The sequence below is a fragment of the Lonchura striata genome, chromosome 22 (genome assembly GCF_046129695.1).
Source record: "Lonchura striata isolate bLonStr1 chromosome 22, bLonStr1.mat, whole genome shotgun sequence".
Classification (NCBI taxonomy): Eukaryota; Metazoa; Chordata; class Aves; order Passeriformes; family Estrildidae; genus Lonchura; species Lonchura striata.
Window position 1 is genome coordinate 5,109,814 of NC_134624.1, and position 17,775 is coordinate 5,127,588.

At 50.2% G+C, this 17,775-nt stretch overlaps 1 protein-coding gene across 3 annotated transcripts in view; it reads left to right on the forward strand.

Annotated features, from left to right (window-relative positions):
* The window catches only part of ZNF618 (zinc finger protein 618), a 150,474-nt gene that overhangs the window by 79,832 nt on the left and 52,867 nt on the right, over positions 1-17,775 (forward strand). For all 3 annotated transcript variants that reach the window (XM_077787855.1, XM_077787854.1, XM_077787856.1), the window contains exons 4-6: positions 3,679-3,774; positions 6,719-6,796; positions 13,467-13,505. In XM_077787855.1, the coding sequence (XP_077643981.1) occupies positions 3,679-3,774; positions 6,719-6,796; positions 13,467-13,505 (213 nt within the window). The remainder of the gene's footprint in view (positions 1-3,678; positions 3,775-6,718; positions 6,797-13,466; positions 13,506-17,775) is intronic.

The following is a 17,775-nucleotide window of genomic DNA, read 5'->3' on the forward strand; positions in this document are numbered from 1 at the left end:
ATGAGTCTGAGCTCAAGAGCAGGTTTTACGGGTTGTTGTTTGTTTTCCTGATCACTCTGCAGTTGTGGAATACTTTTGACTGGGCTGGCTGTGGTGTGCCCTGTTCAAAACAGTGCTTCCTGTCCCCACCCCACCTCCTGCTGTGATGAGAAGAAGCTTTTTCTTTCTTCTGTGAACATCAAACTGTCCTCTCCTCCTGCTCCAGGGAAGGGACTTCCTCTGGGAATCTGGCAAGGCACCACTCTTGCAGTGTCTCTGATGTCCTCAGCCTGGAGCAGGTCCCTGCAGTGTCTCTGAGATCCAAATTCATTTGCTAATAAAAAGAAGGAGGAGCAGTTGGACCAGGCTTCCTTTAAGGGACTCAGGAGAAGGCTGATTTGAGCTGCCCAGCATTGCACTTGGGGTTGGTTTGTCCTGCAGGAGGAGAGAAAAGAGGAATTGATGTTGGATTTTCTCCTGGGTTTTGTTGATCATTATCCATACTGCTGGAAAGAAATCCAGGAGATGTCCTTAGCTGGTGATTGTCTCAGATGCATCAGTGTTCTTCCTGTCCTCCTTTCCACCACAGGACAGCTACTAAGAACATCAGGGCAGGAGGTCAGTGCTCTCTGTGCAGGTCTAGGGAAAGCTTAAGAAGTCTAAAACTATTTCTGACATTAAGATTTTACAGTTTGGAAGAAATACTCTGTGTGTTTTCAGAGTTTTTGTGCCTCTGCAGCTCTTGATCATTACATGGGCAAAGCTGAAAAGCATCCCTGGTGCCCTGGGAGGGAGAGGTGGAGCTGTGACTGATGAGTAGCAATGGAAGCTTCTCCTCCAGCCATGGCCACCAGCCCTTGGTGAAAGCATCTGAGCTTGGCTGTTTGTCCCACAGGAGCCTCTTGTCCCCACAGCTCCTGGCTGGGCAGCAGCAGCTGCTCTGCAGTCGGTGTCCTCTGGCAGTGCTGGTTTCCAGCTGAGCTTGGCTGCATTGCTGTGCAGTGGGGAGGGGCTTTTGCTCTTGGCTGACTTGGGTGGGCTGGAGGGGCCCGTGAGGAGCAGCTGAGGGCACTGGGATGGTTCAGCTGGGGCAGGCTGAGGGCAGAGCTCCCCGGGGCTGCAGCTCCTCCCTGGGGCAGCTCCAGCTCTGCCCTGGGACAGGGACAGGAGCCAGGGCACGGCTGGAGCTGGGCCAGGGCAGCTCAGGCTGGAGAGCAGGAAAGGTTCTTCCCCCAGAGGTGCTGGCACTGCCCAGGCTGCCCAGGGAATGGGCACGGCCCCGAGGCTGCCAGAGCTCCAGGAGCCTTTGGCCAGCGCTGCCAGGGATGGTCAGGGTGGGATTTTGGGGGATCTGGGCAGGGCCAGGGGCTGGATGATCCTGGAGGGTCCCTCCAGTTCGGGCTGTTCCATGGTTCTGTGATTCTGTGTTGTCCCTGTGGAGAGCATTGGGGACAGACTGGTGTGAGGGGGACACTCACAATTTATGCACACTGTGGAGAGAGGGACAGATTCATTGACCAGTTGCAAGTGGTGGTTGAAAGCCATGTAAACTGGAGAGCTTCTGTCTGGAAGGGCCTTTTTCAGTGGCCTTCTATTGGTCATTGTAAAGCCTGGGCTTCTTTAAAGGCAGTTTGGTCAGGAGGTGATAGGGGTTGATGCCAATTCCTTTGTGAACAGAGCCCTGGAAGTGCCCCTGTCTGGCATTCACATGACCTTTGTTTTTGGGGAGGTGGCTCTGAATAACTCCTGTTTGGCCATCAGGACCTGTGCTCTGTGCTCACAGCCCGTGTGCCCAGCTCCTTGTGTTTGCTGAGCTCTGGCACCTGCTCCCCTCCATCCCCCCATGCAAGTCACACACTATGCCCATCTCTGCACTCACCGGGGTACCTCACACCAGGAATGTGCCCCATGTGCCACTGCTCCACTGGCCATTCCAGCTCCTCACTGGCCATTCCAGGTGCTGCACTGGAGCAGCCCAAAAGTGTGACCTGCTGATGCTGCTGGTGCCTCCTGCCTCCGGAGCAAAGGCTTTGTTACTCTGCTGCTGCTCCCAGCACTTCCAGGAGCTTTCCTTGCCTTGGGATCTGGGCACCCTGTATCTGAATCCCTTCCTCTATGCAGACAGGCAAGGCTTTGGTAGGATTTTATTCACCTTCACTGGGGCAGCTGAGACTGGAGGTGTTAAAAATGGTTATTTTAATAGCAAATCCTGATGAAGTGGTAACTCAGGAGTGAATGAACCCTCTCCTCTGCGTGGAATTGCCACCCTCCAGCCTGTCTCCTTTCAGGGGGTGCTGGGGACAGCTGATTAAATGGGGGATGTGTCTGAGCTGGGCCCATGGTGCTGAAGGGCACACGGGGCTCCAAGTGACAGCTTCCCTGCAGGGCTCAGCCTTGGGATGAGGCTGAAATGCACATTACAAGATTTATGTCTCTTTTCTGAGTCACACATCTGCTCTATTTATATTTTAGTTGTTACTTCGAGCAATTTATAAAAGGGATTCCCAGCTCAGTTGCTGCTATTCCCTTGCAGTGTTTACATCAAACCAGGCCTTGTGTTTTTTGCCTCCCGTTTGCACCAGTTCCTGTCTCTCCCAGCACTTCGAGCCACTCCAGACTGCCTCCATCTGTGTGGAGCATCCCAAACCCTGTGGGGGCTGGAAGGGGCTGTACTGGATGAGATGGTTGGGAACAGTGGCCACGATCCCCCAGCCAAAGAGCTGTTTGTGGGTTTGGACCATTCTCCTCTCAGCTGCTTTTCCACAGAAGTTTCAGTCCTGTGAGATCCCCTTCTGGCATCTCAAGCAGAGGAAACCAGTGGAGACGTTGGCTCTCACCTGGCTCCTGTCAGCTGCAGCTGCTGTGGATCCCCCACTCCCCCCTGCACCCCCCTGGACCCCCACGGTACCCTGGGTGTCCCAGCCCTGGGGTGGGGGTTCCTGCCCTGCACAGCTCAGAGGTGCCACGTTTCCTGTTCTTCTCTTCTTTCTTCTGGCAAGATTCACGTACTGACCTCAGGCCAGGGTGCCTTGAAGAGCAGCAGCGCATGGATTCTTCTGAGGGCAGGGAAGTCAGGGCAGACAGGCACAGAAGTCCCATGGAGCTGTCTGGAGAGGAGAGGAAAAGCAAAGGGCACTTGTGTTGTAACTGGGGAGGAAGAGGGGGAGACTGTTTATTAGATGTGGATAATTTCCTCCTGTTGGGAATAGCATCAGATCAGTATTTGTGTGCTGGAAGACTGAACTATCTCTGAACTGATCAGGAGAAGTTTGATACAAGACTCCTTAAGCTCTCAATCTGCTCTCCCAGTCTGGTGCTTTACAAGAAACATTTTGGAGAGGACTTTTCCAGTAATGCATTAAATCAGAAATGTTTCTGGGACAGAGTGAAGAGAGAATCCTTCTCCTGTGAGCCTCTCTGTCCACCTCCCAGGCACACATTGGGTTCATGCCATGGTGCTGATATTTCACTCGCTGAGCTGCTCAGCATATGAAATTCAAGAGCACTTTGGATTCTCCCTGGTGAGGTAAAATAGTACTGCAGAAGCCTCAAGAAACTCTGTGAGACCTCTGACATCTTGTCAGAAAGCCACAGGGACAGATGGGTCTTGGAAATTTTTAATAGGCTTCAGCCATCATTATTCCTTGGAAATGCATCCACTTTAAGGGCTTTTTTCTGATTTCTTTTTGCACAATTTAGATGGAAAAGCAGTGGAACGTGACTCTTCCGTTGGATATACACGAAATCGATATTCAGGGACCTGGATTTTTGACCATGCATTGAGATACACGTCCGGTATGTGATGGAAGGGTGTGAAAGTCTAACCAGGGCTCAGGGAGCAAAGGAAGCTCTGGAAGCAATGGGTGCATTGCCCAGATTCCAGCTGCAAGGCTCAGGAAAAGCCTGGCCCAACTGAGTGCACCAACTAACCCCAAACCTTCCCCACCTCCCCTCCTGCTACCACCAGCTGTGACCTGCATGACACACCCTGAGTGGAGAAGGACCTCACTGCTGCTGTCCAAGGCCACGTGGGCATGTTCTCTGCAAGGCCTTAACACAGTGATGTCCTTCTTCCTCCACTTCACCTTTCCTCTCCTCTAACAGCACATTTTTTGTGGCAAGTCACCCCTCCCTTGTCTAATGGGAGGGTGTGTGGTGAGCTGAGCACAGAGCTGTGGCTGCTGAGCTGTGGCCATGCCTCAGGTCTGTAACACACCTCCCTCACACCCTCCCCAGCTCCCTGTGCTCCTGGGGCACTGCTCTACCACCTGAGGGCAGAGGGTGAGTGCAGGTGTCCCCCTCAAAGTTGACTCCAGCCTTCCCTGGGTTCTACTTGAGACCTGGGAGCTTCAGGACACCTGCACAAAAGCCCTGGCCTGGGACACGTGGTTCCTCAGCTCCTGCCCCTGGTGTCCAGCACAGCTCCTGCACGAGGGCTGCAGCCTCTGCTCAGGTCCACAGTGCAGAGGAAGGCACTGCACAGCTACCTGCTCAGCTCACCTTCGTGGAGAACTTCTGCACAGCCAGTGCATCTAAGTGCCATAGACTGTCTCCAGAGGAAGTAGGAAATACAATAAACCCGGGGAAAAAAGTTCAGCCTATAGCGCCTCATTGTGTTTGACCTGTTTGCACCAACTCATAGAATCACAGAATGCTTTGGGCTGGAAGGGACCTGCCATGGCAGGGACACCTTCCTCTGTCCCAGGCTGCTCCCAGCCCTGTCCAGCCTGGCCTTGGGCACTGCCAGGGATCCAGGGGCAGCCACAGCTGCTCTGGGCACCTGTGCCAGGGCCTGCCCACCCTGCCAGGGAACAATTCCTTCCCAATATCCCATCCATCCCTGCCCTCTGTGGGGAGCCATTCCCTGTGTCCTGTCCCTCCATCCCTTGTCCCAAGTCCATGTCCAGCTCTCCTGGAAGGAACTCTGAGGGCCCCAGCCCTGTGATTAACTCAATGGCCTCCTCTGGAGCCATCCCAACTCTTCCCAGTGCTCCATGTGCAGCCAGCACTGTTGGGATGTGGGTGAGCATCAGTCACATCCTGCTGTTGGTTCAGCTGAACCTCAGCTGTGCTCAGGGCTCCTGTTTGCAGGGCCCAGGGCATGCTGAGTGCTCTCTCTCATCTGCTGCTTTGGGGCTCCATCTCCAAGAGCTTTCAAAATAGAATTTTGGAGATTGGTGGTGAAAATAATCAGTCCTTGAGCATGGGAATGAGGGCTGCCAAACACTGCTGACCTGCTGATAGCTCCACTCAGGCAGCCTGTGTGGAGTGACCAAAGTGGTGACTGTCCCACAGATGTGTATCTATATAAAATACAGTGAGCTGTGATAATAAAAATGCTCTGGAGCAGATCAGATACAGCCAAGTGCCTGTGCTATCAGAATATGTGAGTATTTTTTCAGCTGAGTACTCTGGTGTATCAGCTCTTTCAGCATCAGTGACAAAGGAGCCTCCCCAGCTCAGGACAGAGCCCCAGGTGGTGCCATCAGTGATGGGCAGGGAATTCAGGGCTCTCACACTCTAAGGGGGTGTTTTCTTCCCAAGCTGTAAGAATGGGACATGGGAAGGAGAAAAAGGACCGTGGGCATAGTGTGTTCAGACAGCACCCTGGGTTTGTTCCTGGCAAGAGCTCACTTTGTGTAGCTCCAGGTGAGTGTTGCTGTGAAATGCTGCTTGGTAATGTTTATCTGGATGTATGTCAATGTTTTTGTTCTCATTTATGGCTCCTCCCTGAGTTTTGCTGTTTGGCATGGTGAGGAAAAGATTGTTTCAAGGTTGTGTGAGGAAAGGTGCATGGAAATGGAATTTTGCATTCTTACCAAATTAATTCAGCCCTTTTTTCTCCCACCTCCTCTTCAGTCAAGTGATGCTCTCACCCTCTCCAAAGAGCATCAAGGGGATCCCAGTTCCACAGCTCTAGTGGACAGTTAACAAATGCAGTGCATTCTGCAAACAAGAGCCGGGAAAGTGAATTGTAGACTGTGCAACAAAGTGAAGTAGGAAAAAAAGAGATTGAATAAACTCAAGTAACAAATATAAGGAAATTTCTATCTGTCTGTTCAATAACAGAAGAGTCTAAATTCACTGCATAACTTCATCATTACAAATGGTTCTTCCAGCTCTTTTCCTCTGGTTTCATTTCAAATGACTGTTTGCAGATGTGTGTTTTCTGGAATTAGAGACACAAATTGAGAAGAGGGACTACTGTGGTCATGTGCTTTTCCTTAAAAAGGGCAAAAGTTCTATTTGTATATGTTTGGTTTCCTCTGGGTGGATATTTACCAAATCTCTGTGGGTTTCTTGGGAAATTTGTACATTGTGCATTTCTTGAGAAATTTTGAAAACTACAGGCCTCAAGATAACATATTGCCTTTTTTTTTCAGTTGAAAAGGATTTTTTCCCAGCTACTAGGAACTTACTGAAAAGTAATTCAAGGTTATTTCTGTCCATAGGAAACATTAGTCATTATTATAAAATTATAAGTCAGGCTATTTTGAGAGTGGCCCTTTCACGTTAGCAAAGTTAAAAAGATACACTGAAAATGTAAGTTCAGGGTAATATGCCAAGGAATCTTAAATAAGTCTGGGATAGTGATCTTCTGTATTTATCTCCATGAACCTTCCAAAAATTACTTTGCTGTCGAGTGCAGCCTTTTGCTCGCAGTTTATGGACCAGTGTGCAGGGAGGCTGTTTTCCTGATCTCTCACGGTGATGTGTGCTTCTCTCTCTTGTTTTTCAGGGTCTTACGAGTGTGGAATATGTGGGAAGAAATACAAGTATTACAACTGTTTCCAGACCCACGTGCGAGCACACAGAGGTATCTCAGTTGTCCTGGAATCTCGGGAATCCTGGGATAACACAGATTAGGGCAGGGCAGGCTGGAGAGCAGGAAAGGTTCTTCCCCCAGAGGTGCTGGCACTGCCCAGGCTGCCCAGGGAATGGGCACGGCCCCGAGGCTGCCAGAGCTCCAGGAGCCTTTGGCCAGCGCTGCCAGGGATGGACAGGGTGGGTTGGTGGGGTGTCCTGGGCAGGGACAGGAGTTGGACACCTGGATGATCCTGGAGGGTCCCTTTCCGGTTATTCTGTGATTTTAGGTCTATTTTCAGGAAGGTCTTGCAGGTTGCTCTGCTGCTTCCCTGGTAAGCAGTAATTCTTCTCTGCGGTGTCCCACTGAGAGGGGCCCAGTGATAAACTCTGGGGCTGTCTCAGCTTTATGACTCTTTACTCCAGCAATGTTTCTCCCCAGGTCAGGAGCAGCTTCCATGTTCAGGGTGGTATTTACTGCCCAGGGCATGGAGGGCATCCCTGTGTGCAGGGGGAGCTCAGATCAGTTTCACTGGCAGGTCCCAGTGCCAGCTGTGTGGTGGCATCTCCCTGAGGTGCTCTGCACTCCTGCCCGGCTGGGAGTTCCATCCATCCCTGAGAAGTCAGCCTGGGAGGATATAAATCAGACATGGGCATTGTGACCGCTGTATTTTTATGTTCAAATCAAAATGCTCCTTGAGCTGCCCCTGTGCCCCTGCTGACAGCTGAGGTCACTTCCCAAATGCTCTGTGTGCATGAAAAGTCTCGTGCTTGGTCAGGAGTGGCTTGATCTGGGTTTTCTGTAAGACTGAACAATCCAATGTTGCTTACTTGCAGAAATGTGAAAGTTTGAGGTGGTTTATTCAATGAAAGTATAGTTTGCAGGATTTGGAGCTCTGGAATACAGAATAGTAGGGACTGCAATCCAGCTCCTCCTGAGCCTTTCCCTGGGCTTGTCTCCTGTCCCCTGAGGTGAGCACTGGAGTCACTGTACCAGGCTGGCAGAGGCATCTGCTTTAGATCCTCAGGTGTAACCAGGGGTTGAAAATCCATCAATAATGAAGGCTAATACTAAGTTTTAAATGCTCAAACTCTCAAAAGTCAGCACATGCACAGCTGAGAAATGAACATGAATCCTTAACTGCTCAGAGTTTGTCACAGTCTCATAATACATCCTTAATTGCATGGCTGCATATTCCTTGTGTGCTGTTTAATATCACAGAGCTGCTTCTGTACCTCTGCATACACAGAATTGTTTTTCCATGCTGGTATTTCTTTTCTAAATACCAGCAAAATTCCTTAAAGTCCTTTAAATGTAGCTTCACTCTGCAGCTTAAGGAAAAAAATTCCTAAAATAACAGGAATATGCTTTACCATTACATCACAGCATTGCAACAATTTTGCAATAATAATTGTAGTATTTAAATGTGAGACAAGGATTGCTTTTATTTTGCTTCTCTTCCCCAAGCACCATGGGATCTTTAATTCAGCTGGAATTTTAGCAGCTCTGTTAGTATGATGTCACCTCCTAGTCTATGATCTGATTAATTTGTATTCATTAATATATTGATAATGAAATGAAGAAATACATTAAATTATGTGGGTGCATGAACATAGACCTGTACATTTGATATCCATAGTTTTGACATGAACTCAGTGGAGACATGACTTTACCTTTTGCTTCCAAGGTCTTTATCATGTGTAGTTGCAGAAGATGAAAATTTTCAAAATTCTGAATGTGGAAATTTATCACTAATTCTCATATCACTGATGGAGAAGCAGAATTTATATCTGTGATATTTAGAAAGTGTTGGTTTATGTTACTGTAAATGGATTCATGTAGTATTAACATTTAAAGTGCATTCAAACTGCCTTAAGACAATAAAAATACAAATGAGTTATTTATTCATCTACAGTCTTCAGCAAGAAATGAAACTGCAAACATGATGCAGCTGTGGCAGTGGGCTTCTTCCAGGAAGCTGAGGCACTGGGCAGAGTGTGCCTGGCTGCAGAGGAATAACCTGCAAAGGTGAAAGGTTAAGGACAGGAAGGAAAAAAGAACAAAGGATTCTTTGGAGGAAAGTTCTGTGTGATATTATCCAGTGTGAGGTGTGCATGGACTGGACCAGGAATGTTGCTGGGATGGCAGAAGACTGCAGGTGTGAAGGGGATTTTTGTGAAAGATGCTTTTATTGCCCCAAGGCTTCATAGAGGAGAAGGGGCCAGTGCTGCCCCAGGGTGAGAAACGTGGGATAACGTGGTGGGATTGCTGCACTGAGGGTAAAAGCCTGCATGTTCCTGTTCCCCCTGTGATCTCCAGTCTGTGTCTCAGATCCAGTGCCAGGGCACTGGCAGCCAGCTCTCCCAGGGCTGCTTTCCTCGAAGCACTGCAATGTGAGCTCCCTTGGCCCAGTCCGTGCAGTTCTCAGCTGCCAGAAACTCCAGTCCTGAATCTTTCAGCCATTTCTTTCTGGCTGGGCAAGCGAGGAGCCTGACTGCCATGGCAGAACCTGGATTCCCTCTTTACAGGATGGTTTGCCCAAGGTCTGGCCACCAATCAGTCATATAGCATCTGCCTTTCCCAAAGTTAAACTGATCCTGGGAGACTCATCAGCTCAGCATCAGAGGAGCTAGAACAAACTGAGTCCCCTGCCTTCTCTTTAGGTTTTTTGGCCATTCCAGCAGCAATAGCTGCTGTTTGTGATTTGCTGAAGGATACAATCACAAACCCATCCCAGGCGTCTCCTCTCTGCTTGTCCATGTGGTTCCTGTGTCACTAACAGGCCTTGGCCAGCCCTGGGTGGTGACAGAGCAGGAGACAAAAAAGGCTCAGGCCAGGAGAGAGCAGAGAAACTGGTGTTGATCTGCTTTGGACCTTTGTGGCAAACAAAACATTGTGTCATCAGCCTGTCTGTCACCATTCAGTGACACAAAATGCAAGGTTTGGGGCCTCTAGTTGTCCTTGCTTTGACCTGGGTTATTTCTGAGCTGGTTTTTGTGTCCCGGGCCCACCTGAGCCTTACAGCAGGATGAAGGTCTGTCACCGTCTCTGCTCGTGCAGTCAATCCATCCTTATCCACTGCTTGTTTTGCCCTGTGCAGAACTTAATATCTTCTCATCCTTTGAGCTGTTCAGCTCCACATGAAGAGTTTTGCCCAGGCAACATCACATTTTTCTTGTGATGAACATTTTTTTGAGAAATTTTCTAGATATTTTTTATAGATGCATCTGCCTCCACTCCAGCTCTCCATGGCAGACAAGCTGCATTGGAGGTGACCCATGTTCTTGAGGCTGATTTCTTTTCTTGTCTGCCTTCAGGAGCAGGGGAGTTTGTATTATAAAACAGGGCATTTTCTTCGTTTATTGAACCTTCCCTGTGGTGCTGAGCATTGGCTGGAGAATTTCAGGCTGTGACTGCTCTGGCAGTTTGCAGAAGGGCTGAGGCAGCTCTGCTTCAGGACGTGCAGCCTCACAAGGACAAGTTCCCATTCTGCTTTCCCCTGAAAGCTGAGATCCAGGCACGGAAATCCCCATGTAAGTGTTCTGCATAAAACCAGAAATGTAGGTAAGAAATTTCCCCACTGTGTTGCATTGAGGAAGAAAGGAAAATGTTGTGCTCCTTCCCCTTCGCCTCCCCAAAACTCACAAATAAAATAAAAAAGAAACCCAACAAAAAAGTTATGTTGTGTAGCTGAAAGGCTCCTTTGTGAGCTGTTCTGCAGCCCTGCAGGATCTCAGCTCCTTCCTCCTGCTGGAGTTCAGCTGGAGCACAGGGGCTGCGCGTTCCGGTGCCGATGGAAGGCTCTGCCCCAAATGTTCCTGCTTCGCCTACACGCAACCCAGGGCTTAAAAATGTTTTGCTTACGGTGCTTTTATTTTAGCTGTGTAGGGTTTTTCAGGTCATTAAAAGGTTTGGATTGCCTTCAGGAGTTAGTTAGCTAGAAAGTTCTGCTTTGTACGATTGGGTCGTGTTTAAGCAACATGAGCAGCAAAGCATTTGCATGTTTTGAGTCAGGAAAATTATTTCATTTTTAGATAACTCAAAAAAAAAAAAAAAAAGAAAACAAAAAAAAAACCAAAGGCTGAAATTGCTTTATTAGACTTTCAAACAGCAAATTTATAAACCTCTGGGCTGAGGCCAAGCAAGGGAGATTTGTACCCAAAGGAGAATTCTTCCAAAAGCAAAGAAAGAAAATAGCAAGGCTCAAGTTTAACCCTCGCAGGATATTTCGCCTCTAGCCCAAGAATTGGTGGAAGTTCTCTGTTTCCAGATAAGCTTTTCTGGGCCGACTGATGATTTTGCTCAAGTTGTTTTTCATTATTATTTATTTTCATTATATGTTGTTGCATTGCCTTCCTCCAAGCCCCTCAGCTCTCCATGTCCTCCCCACAGGGCTGTGCCAGCCAAGGGCTGAGCTGCCCTTACCAGAACAGATCCTGGATGCTCTGAGTGGGACTGGATTCTTCAGGCCAAGTTTTGAGTTTCACCAGTTGTTAAAAAACTTCTCAAAGTTTCAGATTAATGTTTTCCAAGAATGGGTTCTGCTCAATTCAAAAAATATGAAAAGGAAGATGACTCATTCAAATGGTGAATATGGAAAAATGCATTTTTCCAAAGTGTACATTTTTTAGAGTCTGAGTTAAAGTGGTTCTGTCACTGAAAGGATTTTGAGGTGAGGAGTAAAAAATTAGTAGAGGAATAACCATCCCTGAGGACAAATGGTGTTCCTGAGCTGTAGAAAGCTGGGGTTCATTTGTTTATTTGCTACTGAAAATTTCAGATGATTTTGGGGAGGTCCTTTGCCCTCTGCTCTGCATCCCAATATCCATTTTTCCCTGTGCACATTTCCCAGTCTGCAGCAGATACTCATATGAGATGCAGAAAGTTTCTTGGGACAGAGGAGTTAACTGGCCCATTTTCCAGCTTCCCTGCCCACCTCCCTATTCTTACTGACTTTTTCAACTTTCTCAGAAATTTGTCTTTTGTTTCACAACTGAAATTACTTGGTCTGACGTCAAAGGTGATATAGAGTGGGCTGTAAGGGGATTTTTTAGTTGGCAATTTTTAAATTCATGAATACTTTATGACTAAGAGTGACAACATTTCTTGACACAGTTCAGAAATGGCTGTTCCTTAGATTTTGTCTATCTGATTCTTGTTAAATTTGACTAAAGTACTTTTTAAAGCTATTTAAATAGTGCATATCATTTATGATTTCTTTATGCCATTGCTTGTGAACACCAGGACAGCATTTTGCATAAATCTGTTTTGCCATAGCTGCTTTTCCTTGAATGATGGGTGGGAATTCAAACAAGTCGCAACTGTGGAAAAATCCTGGGCTTTGCTGTCAAGGTTCTGCATCTGATACTGAGGGTTTCTGATATGACCCCTGAGTTTATGAAGTTGTGCCAAATTAATACCGTTGCCTAGAGGAATGATCTAATCAGGCAGGTTAATCAAGTAGAAATGTACAAATTCACAAACCCACAATCATTTGTTTTTATTATTTTTAAGAAAAAAGGAAATTAAATGCAAACAGTGCTCATTACTTAAGGTTGAAAATTTTAAATTCAAAAATGCTGTGCCATTCTGCAGCTGTGGTTTCCAGCGCAGTCCAAACATCATTCCAACAGACATATGGAATATTTTGCAAAACAGTTACGTTATTAGATAATGTGACATACAGTATATGTAATTTAGGATGAATATGAAAATCTTCCAAGCTGGCTTGGAAATCCTAATCGTGTATGATACTTGACTTGTAACTTTGGAGTTTGTTTTCCAGCTTGCAGCTTTGCCTGTTGCATTCATTTAGGGCTTGAACATGATCTCTGCTGTGTGCTTCTTGCAGTCCCCCACACGACAGTGGAGGGAGCTTTTCAGTAAGAGCCGGATAGAATCACCCTGGGGGAATTCTTGTGGCCCATCTCTGGTGGAGGTTTTGCCATCACCGCCTTTGGAGGGCAGGAATGGTGGTGGAGCCGGCTGTGCCAAATCCCACGGGAGCTGAGCCGGGTGCGCTGTTCACTGCTGGCTTTCCTGGGTTCACAGCACTTGCCTGTTAAAACGTGTCCAGAGGAGGCCACGGAGCTGCTCCAGGGCTGGAGCCCTCTGCTCTGGAGCCAGGCTGGGAGCTGGGGGTGCTCACCTGGAGAGGAGAAGCTCCAGGGAGAGCTCAGAGCCCTTCCAGGGCCTGAAGGGGCTCCAGGAGAGCTGGAGAGGGACTGGGGACAGGGGATGGAGGGACAGGACACAGGGAATGGCTCCCACTGCCAGAGGGCAGGGATGGATGGGATACTGGGAATTGGGAATTGTTCCCTGGCACAGGGTGCCCAGAGCAGCTGTGGCTGCCCCTGGATCCCTGGCAGTGCCCAAGGCCAGGCTGGACAGGGCTGGGAGCAGCCTGGGACAGTGGGAGGTGTCCCTGCCCATGGCAGGGGGTGGAACGAGATGGGCTTTACTGTCCCTTCCAGCCCAGACTATTACATGACCATGGGCAGCTGCGCTTTAACCACGAGCCCTCGTGGGCCATGTCCGCCCTCGCAGTCCCAGTAAAGCCCTCGGGGCCCGCTCCGTCCCGCGGGGGGCCGGGCAGAGCGGCGGAGAGGAGAGCGAGGGAGCGAGCGGGGCGGCGGGGGCAGCGCGGCCGGCGGATCTAAGCGCGGCTCTTTTCTCTTTGCAGACACCGAAGCTGCCTCAGGGGAAGGAGCCTCACAAGGCAGTAAGTACAGCGGGGCGCGAGGGGCCGGCCGTGCCGTGCCGGGCCGTGCCGGGCCGGGCGAGGCTCCCCCTCCCTGAGGGTCCCGCGGGCCGGGGCTGCGGCGGGGCCGTACCGCGGGCGGCCGGCAGGGGGCGGCCCCGCCGCGGAGATGGCGGCGGCGTGAGGCGGCGGGGTACCGCGGGCGGGCACGGCGGGGCCGCCCCTCACGGCCGGGGGTCTCGGGGCACGGCGGGGCCGCCCCTCACGGCTCGGGGTCTCGGGGCACGGCGGGGCCGCCCCTCACGGCCGGGGGTCTCGGGGCACGGCGGGGCCGCCCCTCACGGCCCAGCAGCTCGGACGCTGTCGCTGTCCCCCCGCGAGGGGGGCGCGGTGCCCCGCGGCTGCCCGCTGAGCGCTGTGAGGGACCGTGAGCGGAGCCGCCCTGCCTCCTGTGCCGGGAGGGGCAGGGCACTGCCAGCCTCTAGCGGCTGTGAGACACCAGCCCTGGATGATTTCTAAAGCCTACACCTGCAGTCTGGGGTGTGTGCCCCAGCCCCGGGAGGGAGAGCCGGAGCCGGCCCAGGGCCGGGGCAGCGGAGGGAGCTGGGGACAGACTCATGGCCCTGTGAGGGTGGGAGGGTGGGGCCAGGCAGTCCCCGGTGGCAGAACTGAGAGATAATGGGCATGAAGTGGAGAGAAGAGAGGTGGAGGCTGTGTTGAAGGAAAAGCGCTCCCTCGTGCTGTGGAGCAGGCTGTCCAGAGAGCTGTGTCCTGCATCCTTGGGGATTTACCAGACCAGCCTGGGTAAAGTCCCAGGTAACCAGGACTGAGCTTGGATCCGACTCAGCTTTGAGCAGGAGGTTAGACCAGAGATCTCCTGAGGCCTTTGCCCACCTGGGTTTTGCTATGTGTTAGGTGATAGCCATGATTCCCCACTGGAAAGGTAAGTTCCAAACATTGGTGGTTGCAGACACCAGCTTGGAAGCACCAAACTTACCCTGGGTGGGTATAGGAATGTTAGACAAATAGTAAAGAAAAATAAAAAGTAAAACTAGACCACCTTTTCTGAGTTATTTCTTCACCATATTCTGTGATAGGTGAACAATTGGCATTAGCATAGGAGGGGTCTTGGCTTTCTATCTCCAAAAGGAAGCAGGACTGACTTCACTGCAGGTGGAGAATGGAGATCCTCAGCCCTGAGCTGAAACATCTGAGTAGCAAGCAGCCATCCCACATTAGTGTGTACACACAGTGTATTGCTCACAGGGGAAGCTGGGCTCTGCAGCTGAGCCTTTCCCTTGACAGAGTCCAGCTCTTTGCAGGGCATGGAAACTCTTTCCCAGGCTCCTGTCACCTCCTTTGGTGTCTCTCCTTCAGTCATTGCTCAGCTACCTGTTGGTGTTTTACATACTTTAAGGCTTTCCAGGCTCATCTCCTGGCTCCCTTGCTCTACATTTTGCTGGCAGGCACTGCTATGTTCTGGGCTAGGCTGTGTGCACCCTGGGTTTGCTGTTTAGATATTGGGTACTTTTGCCAGAGCTTGGGAACCACTTTGTGCAAAGAGATTTTTTTTCCCTTGTAAGTCAGCTTCTCCCCTTCCCACCTGTTGTGGGAACTTTTCTGGCTGGAAAAGATAGGGCAGAGTGAGGTGTGAAGACAGAAAAAGACATGAGGGCTCACACTGTTGCTGTGTGGGCAGACTCAATGTTGTTGGAGCTATAGAAAGATTTCTGTGGATGTAAATGCCTCTTCTGTGATGTCTGGGTCGTGGGGACAGGGGGAGAAGGGAAGATCATGGGCAGAGGTCTGGGAGAGAACAGCCAGAAGCAGCTGCTCCCTACACCTGGCTCCTGAGGAGTTGCTGTGGTGGCACTGGAGATGGAGCAGTAGGAGGGACAGGAAATACTTCCATCTTCATGCAGGGTCCAGCCCCATCCTCTGTGCAGGAATTACTTTTTACCTGCCACGCTCATATTCCAAAACAGTCTCATCTAGCTGAAAGAGATGGAGGCAAAACCAAGCCACCAGAATTGGGAGATGGTGAATGGTGGGGTAGGGAAAGGATCCACCATGGCCGTGCCCTGCTGGAGGGACAGCCTGGACATGTCCCCTGTCCTGCAGAGGGATGTGAGACTGCTGAGCCAGTGCTGCTCTGCCTAAGTGCACATGGTTGTAATTTCCTGACACAGTTATCTTCCTTGTGCTGTAGTGAAACAACTCAGCTCTCTTCTTTCTTCCCTGTGCCTTCCCCTCTGAGGCTGGATCAAATCCCTGGCCTACCCCAGTTGCTTCTGCATCTCTTTTCTCATTTTTCCATTCAATGGCTCTCTTGTTTCCTTGTCAGTCTGCTTGCTCTTCATTATATTTTAGGAATTTTTTATTTATCTTTCCTTGCTTGCTATTTTTGCTTTGCCTGCTGCTGCCCTGCTGTTTCTCTGTGACCCAATCTGGCTGTTTACACCCTCTCTCTTACAGATGTCTACATTGTTCCAGTCTTCCTCTGCTATTTCTATCTCATTGGGAGCCTCTACATTCATGATCTCTGCAGGCGTGGTTTGCTGACCTCTCCCAAAATTTCTCAGTATTTAAGGGATACAGGAAGATGTTATTTTTTCTCCTGTGCTTCTCTGTGGGGCATGGATTGCATCCATCCTAAACCTGTGAGTGAGGAGTCACTTGACCAGCAGTGGGGCCCTGGATTAGTTCACATAGTAATTACATTATACAACATTAGTTCACATCACAAACTGCAGGGTTTGAAAAGCTGATCAGATTTTCTCCATGGTCACTTGCTGGAGCCAGCTGTTACTCACAGCTACCAGTGGTCACCCAAGAAGTGTTGATGAAGGCAACCCCATGTGCCAGGTGACATCTCAGCTGCTGCCAGTGCAGAGCACGTGGGCTGGTTCAGTTCCTGTGCTGTGCTCCCTGGAGCAGCCAGCTCTGTTGTGGGAAGCACAGCCTGGGTGTGTGAGCGAGCCTGGGCTGTGGGAGGACGAGGCACTGACTGGGAGTGAGGCTGTGCTGGAATGTGCCCTTGCCCTCAGGTCTGAGGGGCTGTGATCAGAGGGGCTGTTGGGGAAGGCCCATCCTGGCCCTTTTTCTTCCTGGGGGGAAGGGAGCTGTGGGGCAGCAGGGACTCAGCTGAGAGCTGTTGTTTGTTCACTGCCTGCCTAAAGGGGGGACAGTGGTGTTTAGGCTTTCCAGCTGTGAAAGCACTTTGAAGACTCACTTGAGGAAAAACTGTTGCATTTAGTAGATTATTTTCAGTATTTAGGATTTCCAGTCAATTGATGGTGTCTCTGGGGCTCCCTTTATTTTTTTAGACCCATTCTTGAAGAGCCACAGCTCTGTGGTGGTGAGGAGGGGATGTGCTCACAGGGACACGGCTGCATGGCTTTGGGAGCTCCTTTTCTAGCCTTGGCTCAGGGTCCAAGACCACAATTGCCACATGAGAGAGAAGAAGACAATGCAACCCACAGTGCTAAAGTGTTAAAGAGACGTGTCTGACTGCTGCCAACTTTAACTGGCAGGGACATGGAAGAGAAGAGGGTGATTTTGGAAAAAACTGTCTATTTAATATCTTTTCCTAGACAGGTGTGGCTAGTTTGATATCTGGGTTACTGACTGTTCCCATAGAAGACTCTGGAGGTCTTTTCTGAAATGCTCATATGCCTGTGTAGTTTGCTCTGGACTCTGGGAAGTCCTCAGGGAAGGTGTTTGGGCTGGGTTTGTGCTCTCATTCTCCATGAGAATTCCAGTCATGTTTAGGGGAGTTACAAACTCAGACAAACAGTCTCCCTCCTTCTGCTCACATTCCATAGGACATTTTTGGCACCTGGACAGGTTGCTGAATAAACCCAGGGGCAAGAGGGGTTCCAGGGCCCCGTGGGGGCAGGGACACGACTGAAGTGGCAGCTCCTCTCACCTGATCTGGTGTTTGCACTGTGCCAGGGTGTGGGGTGAGGTGTGTTCAGTGGATGGTGTCCAGTGGGGTGTGTTCATTGTACATGTCCCAGGTTGGGGGCACAGCTACAGAATCACAGGGAGCAGGGTTGGATGGGATATTGGGAAGGAATTGTTTCCTGGGAGGGTGGGGAGGCCCTGGAACAGGGTGCCTAGAGAAGCTGAGGCTGCCTCTGGATCCCTGCAATTGTCCAAGGCCAGGTTGGACATGGCTGGGAGCAACCTGGGATAGTGGAAGGTGTCCCTGCCCATGGCAGGCGGTGGAACAAGGTGATCTTTAGAGGTCCCTTCCAACCCCAGCCCTTCTGGGATTCTAGTTCTGTGG